Source organism: Notolepis coatsorum (genome assembly GCF_963971535.1).
Source record: "Notolepis coatsorum genome assembly, chromosome: 7".
NCBI lineage: Eukaryota > Metazoa > Chordata > Actinopteri > Aulopiformes > Paralepididae > Notolepis > Notolepis coatsorum.
The window spans coordinates 133755298-133783262 of NC_140171.1; the positions used below are offsets into that span (position 1 = coordinate 133755298).

Below are 27965 nucleotides of genomic sequence, written 5' to 3' on the forward strand. Positions count from 1 at the left end.
AAAGAATAATGTAAAGTATCCTATGTACCTTTTGCTCCATTAAATACTTGATTATACCTTTGTTTGGAACCGATTTCATTGTGGGAAGTGTTCATCATATTCATATATCGTGTACTGTATGGCCAGTAATTAAAGTACATAAAGCGGTAGTGGTTTAATGATACCATACTTATCAATAGTCAGGGAATTGTACCCCTCAGTTACACTTAGTATTGAATGAACACCTTTATCATAGATACCTCAGTTAGAACTTAAAGGTAATAGCTGTGTCATGTATGTACAAAACTATAAATCCTTTGATAATGCATCATAGTAATGCCTATTATTTGGCATGCAGTATGAGCTAAGGTGCACACCCTTTTTCTCCTGACACACGTATGGTAGATTTCATGAATGTTGGGTCAGTTGTATGAAACCTGTGAACTATGATAAAACCTGTGGAAGTTGTGTGTATGCTGCTGTGTTATATAGAAACTAATATTATTACACACTTTGTAAAGCTTAAAAAAATACATTCACTATATATTTTTCCACATGTTGCATTGTGAATGAGAAGGTCCACACACTGACAAGGAAAATAACTTTCATTAGCATTTATTTATTTATTCATAAGGTATCAAACACAATTAAGTTTAAAGTGAACAGTGACAGGGAAAGCCATTGAGTAACAATAATGATCATATCTTGGTAAATACATTGCACCATGTCCCAATATCCCTAATAAAACAAAGAATATCAAGGATTAAATAACACAAGCCTCTCTTTATGAAGAGTTTCATTCCAAAATTAGATGCCATCTACCATTTGAAAACAGCTATGGCTAGACTTAGTTACGTATAAGTTATAGCTGATGTCAAAGGAGAGGACTTTGATTGCAGAGTGGAATTAATGTCTTTCTTCAGACAGGTAGGAGTTGTATGACCCTCACTTACAGAGGTTGACAGAAGTATTGTAATGATGTTGTACCTTTCATTTCAGAATGGATACAAAGCATTTTTGTAATGAAACTCTTCATATTTCTTTTTTTCTCCATTAGATCAAAAAATATATATGCCCACAACAAACAAGTTTGGTAAACAAAAGCAACTCAGCAGCAATAATTTTGTCTGGACAGTGAGCATTGCAGTAGAGTCAGACTTTTCCTGAGTAAAAAATTTACATTATATTAAATGTAGTAGTAAATAATATTATTTTTCATTTAATGAAGTTTGTACAATATAATATGTCATTCATCTGATATGATATCTCATGAATCACCCCAGAGACCATGATACCCTCTAAGCATGAAGTGAACATGTCTAGTATCTTGAGTATCTATTAGTGTACCCAGGGGAGTAACCAGACGCTTTAGAGGAGGCAGGCAGCATTGGTAAACCTGACCGTGGGTCTATCTTTAAGCGATCCATAGCTTGCTTGTAGCTGATTCTCTCCTGTGTGAGCGGGTCCATAATCTCTTTGGCGTAATTTATGTCAGTCTGAAGCTCCCTCATCATGGTGCTGTCCATCATTTTGGCCCCAATGGCATCGATGGTGTTCACTCGCTTGCCAGTGTTGGGATTCACAAGCCCTCCTGTCAGGTGCTGTGCCTGCATGTAACGAATGGCGGTGTCCTTGGGCATCCACCCTTTCTGGACAGCTTCTCCAACAGACAGAAGTTCCTTGGTCATGGGGTCCTGAACACCAGTGAAGGCCTTCTGGGCATTGAGTAGCCTCTGTAGTTGACTGCTCTCAATCAGGCCCATCTCTGCTGCCCTGTGGACTGGGTATCTCTCTTTGTTGTTGATATCGATGATGCCTCCTGTTGCTGCCTGAGCCTCCAGAAGCCTTTGGGCCGTGGTGTTATCAATCAGTTTCTGCATCGCGGCGCTACGTATTGTATAGCATGTGTCTGTGTTTGTATCCATTATTCCAGCAACAGGCCAAATTTCAGTTGCTTCGGGGAGGCTAGGAGTGGCTGACTTCACAGGAGAGGTAGACTTTGGGGTGACTGAATTGATTTTTGGCTCCTTCTTATCTTCTCCAGCGACCAGCAGGGCAAACTCTGAGATGGGCATTTTACCATCTTTGTACATTTGCAGGTCATATTGCGTTAGCTTGCCATCCCTCAGGGCATCCTTGATTGGGTACTGCTTGCCACTCTTGCGATCCTGCAGTACAGATGTCTCACCATCAGGTCCCATGGAGGTCATTTCCTCCCAGTCACACTCTAGTTCCTGTAGATGGATGTACTGTTGGCGATCGATCAAGCCCTGTAGGTAGGCGTCATACGGAGACATGTCTTTGCCCGTTTCTGGATCCAAAATGGTGATTTTTGTAGAGACGTTTGTCTCCTTGGTTCTTGTCTCCGCACTGACTTCTTTCCCCAGGCTCAGCTTAAGGTCTCTGATGTCACTGTCTTTTTCGTGGATCTTGTCCTTCTCATTTAGGATATCTTTCTCTAGACGCTGCACTTCTGACTCCCTCTTGATGCTCCTCTGCTTGTTTTCCTGTGTTCTATCACTCATCAGCCTGGACTGTTGCTGGAACGACAGGCCAGTGTCATGCTTCTGAGCCTCGAGGGTCTTGAGTTCACGACTGAGGTTGTCCCTCTCTCTCTTTAGGGAGTCTCTGTTCAAAACAAGGCTGGTCTCATCTCTGGAACTGCTGGATTTGGTGGTCGTCAGAAGGTTGATTTTGTCAGAGAGGCGTTTTATTTCATCCTCCAGGTCCTGCCTGGCAAATTTCTCCTTGGATACCTTTTCCCTCAGGCGGTCCCTCTCTGCTTCTACAGCCTGGTCCTTCTCGACACGAACAACCTCTTTATATATCGTCTTCTCACCCAATTTCTCCCTCTGTAGGATCCCGACCTTGACATTGGTGTTTCTGATGTCTCTTTGGAGATGAAGGATGTCATTTGTTTCTTTGTCCATGTCTGATTGAAGGCCATTTGTCATCCTCTCCAATTTTGGGTCTCTCTCAACTTTTAGAATCTCCTCTACGACGATGCTCTCCTCAATAGGAGCTGGGGCATTCTCTAGCTGTCTGATGCGCAGTTTTATTTCTCTCAATTCAGCCTCCGCTTGAATCTTCTTTTGGTGCTCATCACTCTGTGCCAGAAACTTCTCTTTATCCTCCGTCTTGCTTCTCAGCTGCTGCAACTCGAGCTCTAGCTGACGACGGGTCTTTACTTCATCATCAAGGTTTCTGCCCAGTTTCTCATGCTCTACCATCTGCCTAGGGTCCTTCTGTAGGCGCACCACCTCCTGTACAACCACTTTCTCCTCTGGTTTCTGCCTTTCCAGCAGGATGTATTTGTTTTGCAAGTCAAACACCATCTCCTCTGTGGTGCGTCGAACCTGTGCCTCCTCACGAACCTCCCTTCTCATGCGGTCAGCTTCTTTCTCCAGGAGCGGATCATCTTCATACTTGATGACTTCTCTGTTGATGATCCTGGTCTCTACCTTGGACTTTTCAGCCTTCCATTCATCTCTCTCTTTCCTGAGGAGTCTCAGCTTGTCCTCAATGGAGCTGTAAGTGCTGTGCAGATTATTCAGTTGGTCATTTAGCCTCCGAATCTCTCTCTCATTCTCGGGGCTTCTTTCCTCTTTCACCACCTCTTGGACCACTTCCTTCAGCTCCACTTTGGGCTTCTCTGATCGTTTGACATCCAGATCAGATGTGACCAAGGGGATCTGTTTTTCAAGATCAGAGCTCAGCTTGCCCGCGTCTTGTATGTCTGTCTTCAGACGCTTTATCTCCACCTCTGTGTTTGGGTCTATCCGGTAGATCTCATTAACAATTTCCTTTACTTCTATTCTTGGCTTCCAGTCCTGTACCTCACGGTAGCGACTTTGGAGGTCTGAAAGCGATTTGGTTAGAGTGTTATTTTCAATCTTTTCATCCTCAAGGCCTGATCGAATCTTCTTGGAATCATTGATTAGCTCAGGGTCTTGTTCTATCTTTGTTACTTCCTTGGTGATGATCTTAGGCTGTATACTAGGAATGATTCTCTCCAGAGCATTTATTTGGCTCCTCGTCTGGAATATCTCATCATTGAGTAGCTTGCTCTTAGTGCCCTCGTCAGAAATTTCAGTCTCAAATGTTTGCACTGCTTTCAGCATTTCTGGATCCTTCTCCACTTTCACAACCTCCTTCTTTACCACCTTTTGCTTGATAGGGGGCTTTTTCTGCTCAAGAAAGGTAACCTCTGTCTTAATCTGAATGGTCTCCCCGTTGCTCAGTCGAACGTCATCTTTTATCTTTGAGATATCATCTTTCAACTTGGCTGCCTCGATATCCAACTGTGGATCTCTCTCGAACTCTGTCACCTCTCTGGTCACCAATTTGGGTGGGGTGTTTTTGAGGGTATCTTCCAGGATTGTGATTTTCTTGTTGACCACCTCAATCTCACCCTGGGTGGTGCTGCCCTTCAGAGCCTCTTCATGCAGTGTTCTTTGAAATTCGTCCAAATTGCTCTCCAGTTTAGGGTCACGGTAGTACTGCACGACTTCTTTCTCTTCAATCCGTTCCACCCCTCTACGACTCTTCAGTGACAGACACCTGTCTTTGAATGTTTTCAGGTCTGTCTCAACATGAGAAAGCCTATCTTTCTCCCCCTCCAAATCTTTCTTCAAACCATCTACTTCAGTGGCATTTGCTTGCTGCACCTGTTCAAGCTGCACTTGTTGAACTTTCTCTTCATTCTGCAAAAGGAAAATATATGTACCATGAATATCAAAAGGAATGAACAACTAAGTGAATATATTGTCAAAGAATTGTAGGATATGATGGGACTATACATAATTGTCATGGACCAAGTAGATCATCAGAAGGTATAACTAAAGTATCTACGCAATTCCATCTTACTTGTGCAATTAGGTTCTTAGCCAAGCCCATCTGATTGAGGCGCTGGTTATTCTCAGCTGATGTTTCAGCATAGCGATTCACCAGGGCTTTTTCCTGTAAGCAAAAATTGGCATACAGGCTCCATAATCACATAAAATGCTATTTTTATCTATGAATCAATTTGAAGATATAATAATGAATCATTTATTTTTGTGAAAATATAAGCATTTCATTGTTACCTGTTTCTGCACAGCCTCAGCCAGTGTGGAATCATGAGGCTTCATGGCAACAGTAGCCCCAGCATCTTCAAGGGTACCATTGTATTTATCCACGTTGGCCTCATACTCCTGCAGATGTCATAAATAATTTAGTTCATGTTTTTAAGAGTTTTTATGGCAATTATTTTTCTTAGCAGTCGTCTGGTAATCTGAAGGTTCCTGGTTCGATTCAGGCTCCTCCCGGCAGCATGTCAATGTGTCCCTGAGCAAGACACTTAACCACTAAGTGCTCCAGATAAGCAAGTTGGCATAAACTGTAAAGCGCTTTGGATAAAAGTGCTATATGAATGTAGTCCGTTTGATCTAAGACAGTCCATTTGGTCTAAGTCTAAGGTCTATTTATTAGTATTAGTGTCTTACATTGAGCAGATTCTGCAGGTCCTGAGACAGGTCCACAACTCTGTCCATGTCGTCCCCCTTTCTCTGCAGGTCATCTATAACCCGCTACAAAGAAAATGTATTTCAGAGGTTAATCAGTGAATAGAATGTCGTCCCACACATAATAAATCTGTAAAAGTTAACAAATAAATAACTTGATCAACTATCATCACTAGCTAGTCAGTCTTGACAAATTAATAGTTCTTTTAATTATTTTGAAAATATAAGCCCCCATTTTTCTGAGAGGAATAACAGAGTGACCACCTCCCACCTACTTTGATTCCCATAGATTGTGTGAATCAACTGACCTCCTGGGAGCTCTGTTTGGCATCGACTTGAGACAGATCATCACTGGGGTTGACCTCATTGACAGGAAGATTGTCCAGGAAGGAATTCAATGATCCACTTGTGCTCTGAAACTCCTGGTTCTTGGTAGCAGCCTCTTGCAAGAGATTCTCTCTGAGAAGACGGAACAATATGATGGAAAATCCACGATGGGAAGTTTTGGTGAATGAATGAATGAAAACTTTATTTAACAAATTGCAGAATGGGTACAATACAGTACGGCTCAATACACACAATTGTTAAGGGGATGCAGACCAGAGAAAGACGTTAGTCTTGTTTACATCAGGGTCCCCCATTTTCAATTCATAGTGACATTTATGACATAGGGACATACATGACATTTACATTTGTGACATATACGATATGCAAATATACAGTACTGTTACCCAGAGATCCTAACAGAAAATATATACATATGATGGGGAGGAGACTGTACATCAGGAGGGGGTGGGTGGGTGGGAGAAAATATATACATAGGCTACGGTGGGGAGGAGACTGTCTATTAGGAGGGGGGGGGGGGTGAACATTTACGGTGGCCAGTTTCGAATTGCAGCCTCCCATAGGTGCTCTTTAAGAGCAGTTTTGAATGTAGGTAGGGATTCACGTTTTTTTACGGCTGTGGGTAGGGCGTTCCACATTGTTGTGGCATAATTGCTAAACGTGTTTAGTCCCTTGTTTGTGTTTCAGTGTGCATCCATGGCTCAGTGCGATTTTTAACCCTGGTGGTTCTTAGGGGGGCCATGTTGTTAAGTATTGTTGTGAATTTGGTTTTGAATCCAAGCCATGTTTCTTCAACTAGTGTACCATTGAGCTCATCTGACCAGTCTATGCTCTCCAGTTCTTGGTTAAATGCCTCTCTAGAGTAGGTTTTGAGGTCCCTAGATGTGACTGTTTTGTGACAGCCGGCCTTTTGTTTTAGCTTTTTGCGGGTACAGAATATCATATAATGATCACTTAACCCGCATGCTATCACCCCTTTGTTGGAGATCATGGACTTGTCAGAGGTCAGAATGAGATCAATGGTAGTTTGTGTTGAATCACATACTCTTGTGGGTTGGGTGATTAGCTGGCTGAAACCGTGCAGATCAGAAAACCTACTGAAGGCCTTGAAGACGGGTGCTTCTTTACGTAGGATATCCGTGTTCCAGTCCCCGATAAGAATCTTTTCTACACCTTCCACCCCAGCTAAACACCCATCAAGTGTATCATAGAAACCACTCTGATCTGGCGGTCTATAGATTGTGCCTACTAGTACGGGTTTCGCCCTTTCTAACAAGATTTCAACCCAAACTGTTTAAATGTCATCATTGTTCAGGTCAGTACGGTTGATGAATTTGGTATCTTTATGAATATACACACAGACACCACCTCCATACTGATTCCTATCCTTCCTGACTATTGAATAATTTTCGATTTCTATCTCTGGATCCTGTACAGATGCATCTAGTTTAGTTTCTCTGAAGCACAATATGTTTGCCTTGCCGTTCATAAACAATTGTCTGATTTCAGCCAGTTTGGGTCTCAGGCTGTTTGTGTTAAGGTGGAATATGTGGAGTCCATTTGCGTTTGTTATCTGGTTTATGTCATTGAATTCAAGGTGTCGATTGTCTGTGTTCCGTTCTGTGGTGTCTGGTTGACTGGGTGGCGGTAGGTGGGGAGGGGGGGATGGGGTCCTATGTCCATTGTTGTTAGCCACGTTAGCTCGCCGGCCATCGGGCGATGCCTTGCTGTTTGAGTCCTGCGACGTGCTGGGCGCCACGATTGTGAACCCCGGTTCATTCCTTCTCGCTGTGGCCTCTCGTGGGTTCTTTTGTAGAGGTGATAGTGGAGTAATGTTGCCGTTGATCGTGTCGTGTGATTTGTCTAGTTTGGGAGATATCTGCAGTGGAGCTGAATGGTACTTGGTGTGTGGCGATCAAAACGGAAAATAAATGCATTTGAAAAACTCAAAAGGAATATCTCTTCCCAGTAAGCATGACCCGGTTACTCAAGATAATACACAGACCTTGTTGTGAACAGTTTCATTTGGGAACTATTTCCTACTGAAGTACACCCCCATAGTAATGTATGCCAGGTTTACAAAATAGTTCCTACATGAAACCCTTTGTACTGTAGTGACGACAGACATCTCTATGGCAGATATCTTAAATTATACATGTGTCTTTATTAGGTAGTTTCAGTAAAATGGGCCTAAAATGTCTAAAACAAAAATAATATAATCTATAAAAGATTCAAAGCAAATGCTCTCTAGAGATGAAAAAACTATTTGAATTCAGTCTGGTTCTCACCTCTCCTTCAGCCGGTTGTTTACATTGGTATAGCGGTTCTGTAACTTCTTAACCTGGGTCGCCTGGTGTCTGATGTCAGGGCAGTACTCCTGGTAGCCCTGCTGAAGGGAGCTACACAGTTGCTCTGTCGTCTCCAGGTCCTGACCCAGCTTCTTCATCTCATCTTGGGATCCGGACACTTCTTTACGCAGACTCTGGAGAGAGGAATTTTTTTATTTTGTTAATGTTTTAAAAGTACTGTGTATTTCACATTTACTGTATGTGTCCCATCAAAGTTTTATTATATTTGAGTTTGTTTCTTAAAAAAATATAGAAAATTAAACCAGGATTATGGCCTATAAGAAGGTTCAAGTTGTTGCCATTCTGTTGGCTTTTATGGAGTAAAGTTCCTCACCTGAATCTCCTGGGCTTTAGCCTGAATAGCGTCGGGGGCATCAGGGATGGCACCATCTTCACTCAGCTTCTCTTCAAATCCAGAGACGATCCCATCCACTTTCTTGATCTGACCTTCCAGGTTGAGAGATGCGTTTGCCCTGAAGAAAAGAATCAACCATTTTGAACCATGATTATTATATTTGCTTTTTATTATCATGATTACTTTATCTATTATATATGCCTAACCCCCCCCCCCGCCCAATTCATCTGCACGAAAGATATTCTTACTTTGTGTTGAAGAGATCAGCAAGAGCAGCGATACCATCATGCTTGTCGTTAGCAGCTCTGAGTTTGAGTGGCAGGGCTGAGGAGGTGGTTCCACTGGTGTCTTGGGACAAAAGGGGCTCCAGCTCAGCCTGGGCTGCTGCCTTCTGCTGCTCAAGAGCCTCAAGCGCCTCCGACGCTCTCTGTTGAAGGCAAAGATATTCAGTATGTAAACATCATTTACAGTTTAAAAAGATGTACAAAAAATCTTTCTTAACCCTTTCACTGCCACACGACAGAAGGTTAACCCTTTACTATCACACAACCGACGGTCGGGTTAACCGGCTGTCGTGTGGCAGTGAAAGGGTTAACCTTCTGTGTATTGTCGCAGTGAAAGGGTTAACCGTTTTGGTAGTGCGGTTAAATGGGTGTCTGGAAGAGGGATTGGGAGTATGTGTAAGATGTATGTGTAAGATGTAAATACATTTTTTTTTTTATATTTATATGTATATTTATATAAATGTATTGGATTGTATAGAGATACAGCGTTTATACATAATCAACAATAGAATACAATTATATAATTAGTGATAGTTAAAAAGGGGTAGACATTTTAAAAAGTGTATACTTTCTACTCCTTTTTCGAACAGGGTAAACTATGATTTGTTTATCTGTTTCTCTTTTTGTTGTCTTTTTTATTATCTTTTATATATGTCAAATTAACAGATATATTTGTTTTATACTTGTTCGAAAATATAAATATTTCATCATTCATAATGTGTAATACACTAGCCTACATACTGTACAGTATAAGTACAAAGGGACAGGTTTCACTAGTTCTAGACTAAGAAGATTCAAGTTTTTATTTAATTTTTTATTAAAAAAAGAAAATAATAATAATTGGGGGGTGGGGTTACAGAAACTAAGATTTTCCATAATCTGAAATTAGGACCATGTAGATTCAACCACATGCAATTGCGTGGAATGAACACAGGATTTAGTGGTTGAATCTACAAAGTCCTCATCGCTGACCCGATGGAATGAGGACTTGTAATTTGATTTGTGTGTTGTTGTTTTTTTTACATGCTAAATGGCTCGAAATAAACTTCATTAACTAATTAATTCAATGAGGACTGTGTTGAACCATGTAACTGCAGGTGGGTCTACCTCATTTAAAATCTTTAAAACAAGCTCAAACTTTTGTCTTTGCAGTTTTCTGTAGGAGGTAAATTATATAACTGTATTATCTGAAGATGGTAAATTAGAGTGTTGTGTTCATTCATAGTTAAAGACAGCAGAGGTTGAGTGCTTTCTTGTGACCTATCACATTCACACTTCCAAATTATCTGGATTGACTTCACAACTACAAATACACGAGTCATCCAAAACTTTTCATAACAGAGTTATATGGTTATTTAGTGCAAGGGTTCAATTGAGTACCTATTTTACACTCTGTGAAAAACACGGGTCTGTACTGTGCCTCACCTCCTGTTCCTTCAGCCTGTTGGCCAGGTCACCCGCAGGGTCAGTGCGGTTCAGTGGGGTTCGGAGTCTATTCAAGATGTCCTGTTCAGCCTGGGCCAGGTCTCCGTCTAGCTTGTCCAGCTTGTCGGCTACGGCCACAGCCTTGGGGTCTGGAGCACTGGACAATGGAGCTGCATGGGGAAACAATGGGATGACTGAATGGTAACACTTTCTATGATGCATAATAAACACTCATAATGCATTATAATCTGCTTATAACACTGTATAATTATAGTTACAGTATAAGCACTCATAAATATTCACAATGCTTTATATCAATAATCATAAGACATTATAAAGCATTTCTATAATGACCTATTACTATATTTAATGATATTTTTTTCACTTTACTTAAACCACCCATAACTACTTGTAATCACATTAGAATGCATTATAAAATGATTATAATGTGTTACAACTATGAGAATTATACCACACTGTCCATAAGTGACCAGCAATTATGAAGTATTATGATAGTTGACCTTATAAGTTATTATAAAATGCTTTATAATGGGTTGTGATTATTATTATGAAGCATTATGAATATGTATGAGTGCTTATAACTATAATTATACAGTGTTATAAGCGGATTATAATGCATTCTAGAAATGGGCATCAGAGTCAGAGAGTCATAGAAAGTGTTACCGATTTAATTGATGAATTAATTAAACAGTTATTGATTGTATGGAGTAGGGCTGTCCCCGACTAAGGATTTGGATAGTCGACTATGATTGGCCAAAATTTGCCGTTAGTCGACTATTAGTCGACTAAAAAAAAATAAAAAGTGTAATATATATATATTTTTTCCTTTTTTTTTTTTATCATTCCATTTGGGCTGTGGGGGGTGCTTAATGTCTGAAGGAGTCGACTGAAGGCTTCTTGTCCTCTGCAAAAGCATGCAATTGGTCCACTGATGGATACATCTTGATATTTGTCTAGTGTGTTCATTAGATGGGTGAAATCCTCTTTCAGTGCCTCTGTGCCTGTTTTCGTAGGCAGTTAGCCTCTGGTATGCGTGCCATTAGCGTTAGCCACGCTTCTAGGCCTCTTTTCTTTTGGAAAGAATGATAAATATTTTATAATTTATTTTAATTATATATATATATATATTTTTGTATTCAACTAAGAGGTTGGCAGTCGACTACGGCTCCTTTCGACCGATTAGTCGACTAATCGACTAATAGGGGTCAGCCCTATGGAGGAATGAATCCTTTATTGTCCTTAGCAGTGGCGGCCGGCCAATAGGGGGTGCTGGGGCGCCCCCCCCCCCCCCTGATTGAGAGAGAGGAGAAGAAGAACTTGTGTTTTTTATTTTAGATATTTTGAAGCCCTAATAATAAACTAAACATGTTTAAAATGAATAATAATTACTATTAAAATGCACAATAACGTTAATATAGTATATAAATCATTGTTTTGTGCATGCTATTCTTTCTCCCCCCTCGTTTGTGATTGACGTCACTCTCAGAAATCGACCTACCTCCAAACCTGGGCGCTAGTCCTTAACGCATGTTGACTCGGCGTCACTGCGCGCAAGCAGCCAATGTAAATGATTCAAGCAAATAAATGTAGCCTATCAAGGGTAAAAAATATGATGTCTGCGGGCGCGGCTTTCTAGCGCTCAAACAAAGCAAGCAGTCACGCACTCTGTGCGCCACTCTGTGTTGTCACTCGTCACCAGTCCTCAAACAGAAAAGACTTGCCGTTTCGAGAAGTATTTTCATTTTCCATTTCTAGCTAGCTAGTGCTACCATGGATAATTCTGTTAAATCCATCAAAGCAACACCATTTGAAAGACGGACACTGCAAGAAAAACTCAGATTGAAAGAGCTTCTGTCGTTTTCTAGCTGATTCGGTAAGAAGTGTTGGCTAACAAGGAGCTATATGGCTAGCTGGATGCAGTCATGTAAATGCCGTATTTTCTTCCCATGCCTGCTTTTTATAACGACGGGACAGATACAACATGCCCATGGACTGTTACTGGAGTAAAGGACATGAAACACTTTTTTTTTTTTTTTGTGGATTAAGGCTTGTGGACAGCTGAATATCTCGCCCCCTTCAACTCTTCTGATGGTAAGTGAGTCATATGTTTAATTTACGCAAGCCAGCCTTAGCTCTTTTAACAATATGCAAAATATGCTGTACTCATACTGAAGTTATTCTTGGTATACTGTATACTACTAGGTCTGATCCTTTGCAATCTTCTAAATTGTGTAGTGCTTGCCTGCTTGGGATTCCACGTGAGGTACTTAATGCTGTGTGTGAGAGAGAGAGAGATAGAGAGATAGAGGAGGGGGATACTAATTAATCTCGCCGCGGGGGAGCATAACCCACGAGACAATGTATTGGTATCTTGTCTCAAATGACAATATATACATCTGTGATTATTATTGTACGGATCGGAATACGGGCGTGCGCGTGGGAGCATGCACAAAGATATTACAGTGATATGCTAGTGCTCCCGACTGGAAGAGAGAGAGAGAGATAGAGGAGGGGGATACTAATTAATTTCGCCGCAGGGGGGCATAACCCACGGGACAATGTATTGGTAACTTGTCTCAAATGACAATATATACATCTGTGATTATTATTGTACGGATCGGAATACGAAAAAAGACAGGCCGTTATTGATAAGGCCCCCTCTCTCCCTCCCTCCCTCTCTCCCTTTCTTCTTTTTTTCTTTCTTTCACCTCGCGGCAGCTTGTGCTCCCGAATGGGGGGGGGGGGACCTGCGCGTGTGTTTGCACAGTGGTCTCTCTCTCTCCCTCTCTCTGTCTCCCTCTCTCTCTCTCTCCGTCTCTCCCTCTCTCTCTCTGTCTCTCCCTCTCTCTCCCTCTCTCTCCCTCTCTCTCCCTCTCCCTCCCTCTCTCTCTCTCTCTCTCTCTCTCCCTCCAGAGTGGATGCAGAGGTGTCGGGTTTCACTCTGCCTCGCAGTATGAGGAAGTGGTTTCCACTCGCTGTCTAGTCTAGGTAGCATTAGCTACAACCACAGAGCCAATCACATCACTGTCCGCTACCCAGAGCCTGAGTAACGTCACTCAGGCCTTCAAATCAGGATGGCCTAATTTACTGGAGCAGGAAATTATCTGAGCTGAATCAGAGCAATCCGCCAATATGGTATTTAGACACAAAAACACATTGATACTAACTCCTATTACTATAATACAATGCTATAGACTGAAAAATGACATTTATAATGCATGTCACCTTTATGGCAAAGTTAACCAAATTGATTGAAGTATGCAGCGTTTGATTTATGATGATATAAGATGCTTGTTATGATACAATCATTCTAAGGATTACGTGTGTAATAAATTCGTTGTGTACACTAATTGCAAGTTATGCAAATGTAAACAAATCAGAAACATAGTGCACTTTTAAATTAGTATCTTTGTGAGGTTACTGTTTTATAATTTACATTGAAAATATATTTTTTTAAAGCTGGATTTTCGAATACAGAAGAGGTATTATTTAGAACATTCATTCATATTTATTTTGTTATTTATTTTGTCCAGTAAGACTTATATTAGTTTGTTATAGGTTGATTTTTAAGTTATTTTCTTGAGATTTGTCAGAGAGATTAATTTAGGCATAATAAAGCAGGTTGAGTAACTTTGGTTATAGAGATATTATTTTGTTATATAAAATAATAATATAAATTATTTTCTAACCATACAGAGGGGGCATACTTTAAATAATATAAAATTATAAGGCATCTTTGAGTAAACTTCGAGTATCATGTAAGTATCTTGAGGCTGGGGGCAGTGTGTCCTCTTTTTTGGAAATCACAATTGGTCACCCTAAATTAGTAATGAATCAGATAATACCTGACTTCAGGGGCCTGGAGACCTCTGTGTTGTGGTTCTTCAGGGAGGCCAGCAGAGCCGCTCTTCTCCTCTTGATGTCTGCCAGTTCGTTGCCTAGCCTGATCGATTAAAAATGAATATATATAGAAAAATAAATATTGACTCCACATCAACACCATCCAGATAAGCACACATCAAACACACAATATGTATAGTATGACAGCTGACATATTCATGTAAGGTACAGCTAATAGATAGTAATGCATAGTAATGTAGTTTTGTATTCCTTACAGATCCACTTTATCGATGGCCTCTGGGTCAGGTGGTGGAACCAGGAAACAAACTCCGGGGAAAGTTTTGGTTGATCCATCGGTGGAAACGACATCCCAGTTCTCAGTGTCTGAATTGGATTTAAGGGTGAACCGATCCTCCCGAGCCAGAGAAGCCTAGGAGAACACACAAATATGTTACAGCCACAGCCAGGGCCTTTCTCTACCCTCTCTGTCAGCAGGTCTCCACGGCCTTATATGGGTCTCTTCTACCTGGGCCGGCCTACACACCTGAGAACCCTCACGTCATCACAGAGCCAGGATAAGAGGCCTGCACCCCCGCCACTCCTGGTCAGAGTGTTGTTTTCACCTCTCGTGTTATTAGGACCCTTATCTGGACCTCTATACTATATATATTTATAGTGTGTTTTGTGAGCTCTGTAGCCTGCGTCATTCTAACCCCTGTTCTCTGATGTGCAGGACCTCACCCCTCCGGCCTGCACTCACCCACGGACCTCACCAGCCCCCTGCCCCTTGTCCTTCCCTGGTTTCATTAAAGGGGACATGCATTATAAATGGCTTTTTTCAGTATTTACCATTGTTTTATAGTAATAGGAGTTAGTATCAATGGGTCTGTGTCTCTAATTACCATATTGACTCATCAGTCTAGTCTCGAGTTCACAAGATCTTCCCTCACTCAACTAAACTGTTCTGATTTGACGGTTTCTGTGACGTCGACATAGCATTGATTTGCATAACTAACGCCCCCTCTATGGTTGTAGCGCGAGTTAAACCAGACACTTGCTCAAACGGGAGAGGCAGAGCAAGCGAGCGAGAGAGGGAGAGAGAGAGAGAGAGAAGGGGACCTGTCTTATCTCACACACGCAGCGTTTGTTTACAGTGCTCCGTGCCTCTCTCCTCTCTCTCTCTCTCTCTCTCGCAGGCAGTCGGACTCGGAAGCAGCATATCACTGTAATATCTTTGTGCATGCTCCCACGCGCACACCCGTATTCCGATCCGTACAATAATAATCACAAAGGTATATATAGTCATTTGAAACAAGTTACCAATGCATTGTCCCGTGGGATTATGCCCCCACGCGGCGAAATTAATTCGTATCCCCCTCAGTCTCTCTATATCTCTCTCTGTCTGCCAGTCGCAGACTGTGTGGATGACTGTCACTCAAAGTGCTTATGGGCGGAGCCAGGCCAACACAGCCTGAAATCCAAAGTGATAAAAATTATGCTTTTGAGTACTTGATTAGAAATATAAAACAATGCATTTTTTTTAATAAAAAAAATTGACTCACAGGAATTGTGGAAAGTTGCCCAAATAGTGCTAGGAATAGCAATGCATGTCCCCTTTAAACGTTCTAAACCGCCTCATTGTCCTGTGCCTGTGTTCTGCTCTTGGGTTCTCTACACCCCCATACCAAAATAATTATCTCAAAGCATGCTGTGGTTTAATTGCCAGTGGTATCATACATTTGCTAATGAGAGTATATTGTTCAGCTTACAATGTAATGCAGTGTTTTCTTAACTTTGCTTTTTGGGGACACACATTTCCAAAAATGTGGGCTATTAAGAAGGCTTTGGCAACCTAATATAGTTGCTTTAGATGCCAATTTCTTCATAATAATGTGGGGGTCCATTTAAACTTCCAGTGACACATCTTCCCTACCTAATCTTTCTGTAAAAAGTTTACTTTTTTATCTTATCTCACTATATATATTTTTTTATGTTACTACTACCACCTATTGGTATCATTATTGTATTCATTGATGTTTCTTAATTGTGCACTGTTGAGTCTGAGCTCGAAACACAAGAATGTCATTACCTGCAATGCCCCCTGTATTGTATTTGACAAATAAAGAACGAAGGTTATCCTATAACCCTAGTTATTTGAGTAATGGCGAGCGCTCTGCTCTTAGTGGGATATTCCCCTGTCACCTACTGTGACCTTGAAAGTTTCCTGCCACAATGCACCTACACCTGTCCAGCCACGCCCACTTCCGCCCATGTATTTAAGCGAGGGGTGTGACCGTACTTCCGCTCTTTCCTAGTCTTGACCGTTATTTGGAAGAGGGGCCCTCAGTGAGTGAGAGCAGAGCGCTCGCCATTACTCGTATAACTAGGGTTATAGGATAACCTTCGTTATATTTCGTAATGGCTCTGCGCTCTGCTCTTAGTGGGACACAAGAGCGGAGCAGGGCGGAGAGCCCGACAAATGCACCCGCTGAGGTCCCCTACAACCATCAGAACACCAGGGAGGGTCCGGGCCCCCCCACCCCGCCTAGTGGCCCACCTAAAAGGCGTGAAACCCCCCTGTCGATGCTTGATCTACCCCGTCATTTCCCCCTGTAAATGTACGCAAGCCCTCGAGCTAGCCTAGTGAGCTGGCGCTCGGTAGAGAAAAAAAACCTTCCCGGCCGACCGTATAAGAAACAACGTTTATGCCGTTGGACTGACCAGGGCGCGCTGGCCCCAAGGCTGTTTCAAATAAACACCTGAGAACACGCCCGGCCAGTCACTGATACCGGTCCCGTAAGACCAAGCACTGATATCGAACAGCGTGTAGGCTCGTAAAACCCGAGAACGGTGGCGGGCGAATTCTGACAAGAAAGAGCCCCTACAACGTTTCTCCCCGTCTGGGTAAAACTAGGAGGGACCCGGTCCCGAAGGACGCTGACACAGGGTTTATATACGGAGCCTGGGAAAAAACCATCCGTCACAAATTCCGCTCACATGCCAGGTTTATCCCGGAGAGACCTCACAATCGACAACGTGAGTCGAGACCTGCCACGCAGACCTCAACTCATGGACATATCTCTCGGGCCAATAAGAAAACGTGAAAGCCTGTGACGTTAACAATGGCCGGGAACCCCAGCCCCACCCACTAAGTTTGGTGTGGGCATGGGGAATCCCCCCCCCCTCCTCCCCCCCCCCCTCCTCCCCCCCCCCCCTCCTCCCCGTGACGAGCAGGATACGCAACGTCGAGGGAGCTGACGGGGTGGAATCCTACGCACGAGGGACTCCGAGTGAGAAAAGGAGCACTCGTTTTGAGCGACGTCCTCCCCATCCACCGTCAGTATTTTAAAGGATATAACCATATCTAAAGGGGAGGGTTTATCCTCACCCCCCCCAACCAACCCCACATAAACACAAAACATGTAAGAGGTGAAAACAGAGAGCGGCTACCAGCCGTGCGGCGTGTCACAAATGAAAGGCACATACAAGCGTGCGCTCGCTTTATTGCATTGCACAACCAAAACACAACAGCTAACCATCAACCATGGGGCCAGGCCACGTCTGTTTAAAAGACGCATCCACCGAAAACCCATGGCTCTGTTTCATAAGCGAAAAACTTGTTGCCCGCCATGTTTTTCTCCTTATCACGTAAAGCAACATAGCGGTGGGATGAAGAGAGGGACAAAAGCCCTTGGCTACGTGCTAATGTACATTGCTTTGCAAAGCTAACACAAATAGCAACACCACTCGCGGATTCAGAGTTTACGTTTGTTTAAAAAACGTGTTCCCACATGAATCGCGTAACTCTACTCATATACAAGAAAACGCTGCCCGACAATACTTTAGCTGCTTTAAACAGAAAAGACAGCGGGCCCTCATTACTTATTTCATACGCATACCCAAAATACACAGTGAATAATCACACGTTTGTTATAACAAAAAAAAACTTCACACTCCAAAGAGGGACTTTTTTTTTAACATAGTATTTTGAGGGGGGGGGGGGGGGGGGGGCGGGGAGAGAAAATAATAGGGTGTTAAACATGAAAGCCGGAGAGGGGGACAGAGCCGCCATCTCCCGCCGCACGTGGCACGTCCTCGCTGCGCTGGCTGTAGCCCTACGGCGCCGTTGGTGGTTGGTCGCCGTGGAGCCGGGTCGGGGGAAGTGTTGAACGAGGACAGACCGCTGCTCCTCCATCTCCTTACAGGCGACTGTCACCTCATTGATGGCGGAGCCGAAGAGCCAACCGTCAGAGAGAGGGGCCAGGAGGAAGGGTAGTCTCATTCGCTCATCCAGCGATGCCTGCTCCAGCCACAGGTGTCGCTGAGTCAGGGTAGCCAGGGCGCGCATCTTCCCCGCAGCTATGGCCTGTAGCTGGGTTAGGTGCAGGATAGCACCTAACGCCTGCACGTGGAAGAAGCGCTGCTCCGGGTCCAGGTCCTCCCCGCCCGCCATCAGCCCCGACTGGAAGCGTGCCAGCTGCGCAATGTTAGAAGACGCAGCCAGGCTCTGCGTCGAGGCGATGTAGGCCTGGTCGGACCAGTAGGCCAGCTGCCGGGCCGACCTCCCCTTTGGAAGAGGCTTCTTCTGAGGCTCCCACACTATCTCAGGGCAAAGGACGGCTGCAGTTGGGTTGTCAAGCCGCGGCACGCCGTCCTTTAGACCCTGGACCAGACCCTCTACCTGCGTGAACCGCAGGTAGGCGGGGGTAAGGCCGACGATGCGGGGCACCACCTGTCCCAGAGGCACGTGCTTGTCTCCCTCAGCGGGCGGCGATGGAACGCATGGCCTACCATGCCAGCAGGGGCGTCGGTAACGGGTAGGGATGCCCCCCGAAACCCGGTTATAAACGGGAACCGGTACTAAATTAGAAAAAAACTGAGTATTAATAAGCTCCGACGTTATCAGTTTTGCTATCGGTACTCGAGAAATTATGGATTTTTTTTTGTTGAGGAATTTAAACGTCGCAAACTAATCTTGTTGGCCGTTTTCTATATCTCTCCTCCCTCTGTCTCTCTCTGCCTGCGCGAGGAGCGGGCTGTGCTGCTGTGCTCTTACACACACACACACGGGTGCTTCAGAACATTTCTCAAATTGTAGGCTACAGTACAGACAGCTCTGCTCTCATCATGGCGGACAGAACGAAACGTTCAAAAGTCTGGGTCTATTTTATTAAAGTCGATGCTGACAACGCTCGTTGCCACAAGTGCAACAAGACATTTGCCAGTAATGTATAAGCGCTGGTACTCGTCAATGTGGCTGGCGGGGAGCTAACGTTATTAACCTGAGCTCCGGTAGTAGAGTAATGGCCAACATTCCGGAAGTAAAAAAACGAATGAGAGCTTCCGATTGGTGGTAAGAACAGCAGAGGTGGGTGCAAGCGGTGTGACGTAATTGGCAGAATCGACTGTCAATCAAAATAGTATTGTATGACTCTGACATGGTGGAATACCATAAACATATTTCTTGATGTTTCCTTTTTTTTAAGTAAGTAAAGAGGCCTATGTTCATATCAGTGAGCACAATTTGTAACACAAAAAGAGAGATGTGTAGCCTATTTATTTAATATTTTATTTATTAATTTTATTATTATTTTATTTTGTTTGTTTGAACTTTTGCTGTAAAACAGCATTACATTTGTTGTTAATTATAAAAAGTCTATAATTCAGACACATTTAAAACATTGCTGCTGCTGTTGCTGCTGAAGAAATTATATTTATTTATATTTATAGTTATATAAAATAATAATAAAGCAATGTCGATTCTGTTCTTAATTAATTGTTTTTTTTTCTTGCAAAATAATCAAAAAGAACCGATAAGAGTATCGCTAAAGTACCTAACCGTTAAGCAGTATCGATAAGAGTAGTAGTATCGATAAAATCCTAACGATACCCATCCCTAGTAACGGGATACTGTTAGCTCAGGGAAGAGAGCCTGCAGCTCTCCCTGCTGTCTATCCTCCGCCTCGCTCGCATCCCTTGCGCACGGGTAGCCTGAACCACTTGATAGGTGGGGGCTGAAGTCCGACGCTGTAGAAGGGGCGTCTCGCCACGGAGTTGGTAAGTTAAACCCAGTCTCCGTGTACGAGGCTTCCCAGTGTGAAACCACCTCACTGGGGAGGGCCGCTCAATGGCTGCCGGGCGGCACGCACCCAGCTCTGCGTGCCACTGGGGCTCACCTTCCTGCCACAAACGTGGAGTCAGGGAACCCCCGCGGCGCACGGAGGAGGTCGCAACAGTGAACCGCTGGTGGAGGCCTGAACGGTAGTTCCCAGGTCCCGGTGGTGATGTCATTTTCCAAGGGAAAAAAGACAGCAACACAAAAAACTAAATCTAAATCTAAAGCTAATCATGTCTTCACGCTTCTGAGGTGTGCCTGTAGCAACGGACTTCCGAGAAGTGAAAGATAAGGGAAGAGCGGAAGTATGGTCACACCCCTCGCTTAAATAGATGGGCGGAAGTGGGCGTGGCCGGACAGGTGTAGGTGCATTGTGGCAGGAAACTTTCAAGGTCACAGTAGGTGACAGGGGAATATCCCACTAAGAGCAGAGCGCAGAGCCATTATGAAATATAACTTGAACTTGAACTTGAAAAACCCTGGACTACAGACGATACATCTGACGTATACAGATTAGAGACTTGTCGCATAAAGACAAGTTACTCTCTGAATCTATGCACCATGGTCAGATTTGAAAGATGAAAGGCCATGAGGTTTTACCTTTTCTGTGTCCCAGTCACAGAGGGACTCCACGGTGGTGGGTCTGGTGGGGGTGATGTGGCGCTGCTTCAGAGGAGCAATGGTCGTACTGCGCCTCCTCAGGTCAGCCAGCATCTGCTCACTATCCTGCACATCCCTCTCTTCCGCCTGAGGAGAGGGGGAGAGAGAAAGGAAGACAGATTTCACCTTCAGATATCAAATGGAAGGGGTATTGTTAAATGCATATTATACACATCTCAAAACTTGAATGGTATTGATGCCAGTGTCCCGCTAAAATGTAACTGATTTTCAGATTTTTTGTAATTGACAGCTGACGTGAAGGAAATCACTGGTTATATATCGTATTTGCTTATCGCGTCCCGCTCTGAGCCTTATGAGATACCCCTTATCTTCTATGATACCTACTGTATCCCCAACGAACAACTACATGCACCCCACACCTGTATGGGGCCCCGCCCCTATGGAGGCGTAGCCCATATAACCATGACTCTGGTCACCAAATACCCTTCCTCTATTTTCGTTCCAGCGTACTGGCTGCGTGCACCATACGTTAACTAGCAGGATGAAAAGATTAAGGAAGATTCGTAATGTTGAAGGCTTACCGGAGGATTGTTTTTCCCTGGATTCTCCGGAGCTTGTTTCGGCGACACATGAGACCTGTGCTGGTGGTTCCTCGGCTGACGACGACGGACCGAGGGGCAGCGTACAAGGTTTGACTAGCGGGTCGGCTTGTACAAAGGTGAGGTCTGTGTCAGTAGGCATCAATGTCGGTGTTGGTCGTGCTATGGAGTATGTTTCGGCACCAGGGCCGGGGCGGCTTGGCGATCGTTCCACTGTAGTGGGCGATGTCTTGGCGATCCTGGAACATGCTGTTAACGCTAATGCTACTACTGCTTCTTCTGCTAACGCTGATGTTGACGCTGGAATGTCTAATAATCCCCGCCGCGGGATACCGCTTTTCCCTCCTCTTGCCAGCTTCATTGATGAAGGTCAGTCCGTGGTGGATGTGGGGGGGTTCGCTGAGCTCTATTTACCTCTTTTACGGGTGAAGGGGCTGACAACGGGGTGCAGGCCGGGGGTACCTTGGCTAAGCAGCCAGGTAGCTTCTTTTCTGTGCCCAGGCGGGGATGAACGGCGTTCCGCCCGGCCGATGCTTGATAGCATATCGGCTCGGAGGGTGGCAGTATGGACGGATGAGTGGTATACTGCTGCAGGATGGCATTTAGCGGCGGCCAGTGTTATGGCTCAGCTGGCTACTTTCCTATCCAAGATGGCGTCGGGTTGTAGGTCTTTGGGTCCAACCGACATTGTAAACGTGATTCATGTTTGTGGTGTTATAGAGATCTTGACTCAGTCGCAAGCTATAACTGCGGGGAGGATTCGGATGCTATCGACTTTGGTTGTTAGGCATGTTTGGTTGGAGCAGTCTCCTCTTGGGGAAGAGGATAGGTTTTCTCTCCTCACGACTCCTTTTTCCACAGATAGTCTTTTTGGGCGTTCTGTGGAGGCGCAGGCGGTTATTGATCTGGGTCCTACACCGCCTCACGCTGTGCAGCCAGAGGTGGGAGCACGGTCTCGTCAACGACTGTGGCGAGATCCTCGACAGGCGGCCATGTTTCCCCCGCCAGTGGTGCCCTGGTTGGAGAGTCAACAGGGTATCGCGAGGCCGACAGCCTTGGCGGCCGAGGGATCGGCCATTTTGGGTGAATTCGGGTTTGGTAAACCAACCCGTCGTCATTTTGCCGCGAGCAGCCCGCTCCCCGTTCAATCCTCTCTCTGTTACCCCCAGAAGCGGGGCTCTGAGCGTTCTCCTTTGGCTGCGGGCCGCGAACCTTCATTGAAGCGTATGCGGCCCCATTCTTCGCTTCTCATGGGGGCAGGGGCTGACACCCAGTTGATGGCTGAGCCTGGGTCTGTCCGTGAGAATGTTCCGTCGTCGCGTGGTTCCTACACCGCAGGTTGTGGGTGGGTGGAACCTGGTGTTACAGCTGCCACTAGCTCCAGTGGTCAGCAGGGGGACTCGTTGCCTCTTCTGTTGAATGCTCAGCAGGGGTTACCCCGGCTTCGCCTTCGCCAGGCGGGGTATCGCGCTGTTGCCTCCCACTCCCGTCAAACCGGCAGTGGTCTGCAAAGGAGAGGCGAGCGTGATTTGATTGGTAGCAATATCACTGCAGGGCTTCGGCGTGTAGGAGCCCATGGGGTCCTCATGCCTTGCATGTCTAGCTGCGGAACAACTCCTCAGCATGCGCTAGAGGGGTGTTCAGGGGGGGGAGTGTGTGTCCACAAGTCTGATGACAGCTCCTCCCGTATCAGACCGGCCCTTTCTGTAGGGGTCCCTCCTTGGGTGCTTTGCGCAACGGGGGGGACCGGGCCAACTATCTACTGTTCCTTGCGGCCCAGCGTCAGTTGGCGGCGGGGGCGCTGTGGGATTATATTCACATATGGCGACGGGAATGCCCTCTGACTCAGTGGATGAGGAGAACGTTAGAGGCGGGGTTGGTTTTGCAGTTCGCTCAGCCCCATCCTCCGTTCTCAGGTTTGGTGCCGACCCTATTGTTAGGGTCGGACGCAGTGACAGCCCTGGCCGACGAGATCCAATCTCTGTTGGCGAAGCAGGCCGTCGTTGTGGTCCCGAGAGAAGACGCAATGTCAGGCGTCTACTCCCGTTATTTTCTGGTGCCCAAGAAAACTGGGGGGGTCAGACCTATACTGGATCTGTCCGCGTTCAATCGGTTGATTGTAGCGAGACCATTCAGGATGTTGACCGTCCGACTCCTTCTGCTTGCTGTCAGGAGGGGGGACTGGTTCACCTCCATAGACCTGAAGGATGTGTATTTTCACATTCCTATTTTCCCTCCTCACAGGCAGTTCCTACGGTTCCTGTTTCAGGGCGTAGCGTACGAGTACCACAGAATGCCGTTCGGTTATTCTCTGGCTCCCCGCACATTCACCAAGTACGTGGCGGCTGCTCTGGGGCCTTTACGTCGTCGGGGGATACAAGTCCTGTTCTATCTCGACGACATTCTACTCCTCAGCCGTTCAGAGGAGGTTGCCAGGTCTCATACTCGGCTGGTGGTGGAATTCCTCACCAGCCTGGGTTTTGCTGTGAATTGGAAGAAGAGTACCCCTCTTCCCAGTCAACAGGTGGAGTACTTGGGTTGACATTGAGGTCGAAGCCCATGCTTGCGGCCCTCTCGGAGCAGCGTCGGGGGGATCTCCGTTGCGTGCTCGGGGGTTTCCGTCTGGGAGGGACGGTTACGGCGCTGCAGGTGATGCGTCTGCTGGGCCTTATGTCGGCTGCTCACACGGTGGTTCCTCTTGGCCTCCTCTTTATGAGGAGGATACAGAGGTGGTTTCTCTCTTTGAGAATAGATCCGGTGTGGGGCAAAGGGAGACGGTTGACGGTTCCTTTGTCGATATGGGGAGATCTCGCCCACTGGGGGAGGCTGGGTATCCTCTCCACTGGGGTCCCCATGGGCAGCAGTGGCTCACACGTCACGGTCTTCACCGACGCCTCTCTCACGGGTTGGGGAGGGATGTGTCGGACCCATGCAGTGGGGGGCAGCTGGACAGGTCATGCTGGCCCGGCTACCCTGCATATCAATGTGTTGGAGTTGAAGGCGGTCCTCCTGGTCCTCAAACGGTTCGACCACCTGGTGGTAGGCAGGCACGTTTTGGTCAGGACGGACAATGTGACGGCGGCGGCGTATATCAACAGGCAGGGTGGGACTCGTTCCGCCCGCCTGCTCCGGGCGGCGCGCGAACTGTTGCTATGAGCATCCCGCAGGCTGCGCAGTCTGAGGGCGCTCCACGTTCCTGGTACGGAGAATGTGGGGGCGGATATAATGTCTCGGGGCGGTCTTCGTCACGACGAGTGGGAACTCCACCCCGACATAGTCACGCAGATCTGGGATCGGTTCGGGGAGGCATCGGTGGATCTGTTTGCGTGCCCCTTGTGGTTCTCGCTCAGGCGAGCGGATCATCCCCCCTTGGGGGTGGATGCCTTCTCGGCCTTTCCGTGGCCGCCCGGTCTTCTGTACGCCTTCCCTCCTGTACAGCTGTTGAGTCAGCTGTTGGAGCGGATGCGGAGGGAGCGCAGGACGGTGATCCTGGTCGCGCCGGACCGGGGCACGTGTGGTTCCCGGTCTTAATCCAGCTTCTGGTCGCTCCTCCTTGGGTCATTCCGTGGTCAGCGACGGCCCTCTCACAGCACAACGGATTGTTTTTCCAGCCTCTGGTGTTGGGTCAACGCCTGGTGGTGTGGCTGGTGGGAGGGTGAGTCTGGAGAGGATGGATCCCTCGGTGGTTGATACCATCCGGTGTGCGCATGCTCCCTCCACTGTCGCGGTTTACGCGGGCAGGTGGCGTGCGTTCCAAGAGTGGTGTAAGGGGGGGGGGCTGGGACCCAGTCTCCTGCCCCCTGGATGCTGTTCTGAGTTATCTCCAGTCTCTTCTTGGTAGACTGTCGGCTTCGACGGTGAGGGTATATGCGGCAGCTATATCCTCCTATCATGAGGGTTTTGAGGGGACTGTTTTGTTCAGCCACCCTCTTATGAAGCGTTTCCTGCTTGGCGCTCGATGCGTTAAGCCGGTGCAACGCTCCTTGGCTCCGACTTGGGATCTTCAGTTGGTCCTCGGTCGGTTGTCCTTGGCCCCGTTTGAGCCGCTCGAGCAGGCGCCGTTGGGACAGCTGTCCTTCAAGACCGCGTTCCTACTGGCTGTCACTTCTGCTAAACGTGTAGGTGAGCTCTGTGCTCTCTCGGTACGTCCAGAGTGCCTGTCTTTTCGGACCGATTGCGGTGCCACTCTGCGACCTAATCCTGCTTTCGTGCCTAAGAATATCCGGAGTTCCTTCCGCTCCCGGGATATTGTGGTTCAGGCGTTTCGTCCTCCTCCTCACACTAGTGAGTTAGATGCGGGCCTTCACCTGTCATGTCCAGTCCGTGCTTTGGGGATTTACCTCAGCCGTACTCAGGACTTCAGGGTTACCGACCAGCTTTTTGTCTGTTACGGTGGGGCTCGTGCTGGTAAGGCACTGTCGAAGCAGCGCCTGTCCCATTGGTTGTGCGAGGGTATTACCCTCTGCTACACGTTGGCTGGGCAGGATCCCCCTGGGGGCATCAGGGCGCACTCCACTCGTGGGGTGGCTGCCTCTGCCGCTCTCCTGGGTGGGGCCTCGGTGGAGGACATCTGTGCTGCGGCTTCATGGTCCTCCCCGGGCCCCTTTGTAAGGTTTTACCTCATGGACATGACCAGGGGTTCTGTCTCCCAGGCGGTTCTGGGATCTGTGGCCTTTCCTGCTTCCCGTCCTTTGGTAGGGTAGCAGGAGTGTATGGGTATGGGCCACAGTGTGTTGAGTCACACGTGGTTCCGCCTGTACGGTGTGTTCAAGGGGTTCTAGTTCCCTCTTGTTCGCATTCAGGTGGAGTTGACTGCGCCCCCCCTTCATTAGGAAGGATGGGGTGACAGGGCTCCCCGCACCCCTTGATGTGGGCTTACAGGTCCTCAGGGGGTACATCTGTCGGGTCTCGCGTCCGCTCTTCCCCATATCTCATAAGGCTCAGAGCGGGACATGATAAGCAAATACGATATATAACGATTATATTAGTATTGGCTGAGCGTCCCGCTCTGCGCGGCCCTGAGTTCCCTCTTGAGGAATCTTTTCCTGGAACGGGATTTGGCGAGGAAGGGTGTTTGGTGACCAGAGTCATGGTTATATGGGCTACGCCTCCATAGGGGCGGGGCCCCATACAAGTGTGGGGTGCATGTAGTTGTTCGTTGGGGATACAGTAGGTATTATAGGAGATAAGGGGTATCTCATAAGGCTCAGAGCGGGACGCTCAGCCAATACTAATATAACTAGGTTATCTACATAACCTATCGTTTTCATATCTTAGGCTAACAGACAGGCTTCGGTTAACAGACAGGCCGCAGTACCACCGAAGCGATCGACAGAATCTATTAATCTAGTTTCTGACACCATCAAAGACTTGCATTTTGTATGAGATGCTATGTTTATGAAAATAAACATCCTTAATGATAAAGAGACAACGTTTCCAGTATATTCTTTGGTCCGGATGCATTAACAGGGGTGAAACAGTGTGACAGCCAGTATGGGGGAGGACCAGCTTCCAATGGACGATTGCCTCATCATCAACAACTAAGAAACAACGCAGAGACTTCACGGAAGGACAGATTAGGGCTGATAAAGGCTAAAAACACAGTTTTCTTACACGTATCCTGCATGTAGAACATTTGTCTGACCCTGGGACCAAGCCAAACCATTCATAATACATTGTAATAAATAAATAAATAAATAAATAAGAAAGGGCTCCTTTGGAAATTGTCTGCAGGACAATTTTATTTCAATAAGTCTCTGATATATAATATAATGATTCTATTATATCCTTTATTTCTTGACCAATCTTACAATCTAATCTTCCTGTTTGATAACTAAATAAATGTTCAGGTACCTCCAGCTGCAGTAGTGTCTCAGAATTGCTCTTCTTGCTGACGATCTTGGGGTCCAGGTTTTTGTTGAGTCTGGTCAGGTCCTCTGACAGCTTTTCAGTGTCCATTTGGTACTGAACAAGGAATAAGACACATGATAACACAAATTGTATACCAATTTATCTGTTTTTTATTTATTTGTATAACAATTTAGTCTGTGATTCATTAAAGAAGTTTATGTCCAGTGAATACACATACAACATCAAATATAATGTGGAAAAAAGGACATAAAGGATGCATGTAACATAACGTTAGCCTCATACGATAATTGCCTAAGTAATATTTTGGCCAAATTGAGATTTATGCCTAAATGTACTCTCCTCACACTACTGCATCGCCCTGGCTTAGTGCCTATGTCCTCAGCCAATCAGGATGCTTATTTCGTAAAAAAAATCCCCATCTGCCTAACTCACTCATGTGACTTGTGCATTTTAACGTTACTTACACAGACGGCGATCGCATGACTTAGGCAAGTAAAACAACTGCCTTAGTGTATGACATGTATGTATGTAAGAGGAAAAAATGCCTAAGTCACAACATATTTTGTTTTAAAAGTCACCTTATTTTGTTACGCAATGGTTGTTGATACACCTTGTGGAACTTATTTTCAAAATATAAATTAAAAACGTACACAGATAGAGC

General features: G+C 45.9%; 1 protein-coding gene across 1 annotated transcript in view; it reads right to left on the minus strand.

Annotated features, from left to right (window-relative positions):
- Positions 1–578: 578 nt before the first annotated feature.
- The window catches only part of evpla (envoplakin a), a 68500-nt gene continuing 41113 nt past the window's right edge, over positions 579–27965 (minus strand). The window contains exons 10-22 of the mRNA XM_084319373.1: positions 27287–27397; positions 20814–20960; positions 14374–14528; positions 14104–14201; positions 10238–10407; positions 8777–8955; positions 8508–8646; positions 8114–8307; positions 5789–5939; positions 5463–5546; positions 5064–5171; positions 4846–4938; positions 579–4682 (exon numbers count right to left, since the gene is read on the minus strand). Of these exons, the coding sequence (XP_084175499.1) occupies positions 1299–4682; positions 4846–4938; positions 5064–5171; positions 5463–5546; positions 5789–5939; positions 8114–8307; positions 8508–8646; positions 8777–8955; positions 10238–10407; positions 14104–14201; positions 14374–14528; positions 20814–20960; positions 27287–27397 (5013 nt within the window). The 3' untranslated portion in view covers positions 579–1298. The remainder of the gene's footprint in view (positions 4683–4845; positions 4939–5063; positions 5172–5462; positions 5547–5788; positions 5940–8113; positions 8308–8507; positions 8647–8776; positions 8956–10237; positions 10408–14103; positions 14202–14373; positions 14529–20813; positions 20961–27286; positions 27398–27965) is intronic.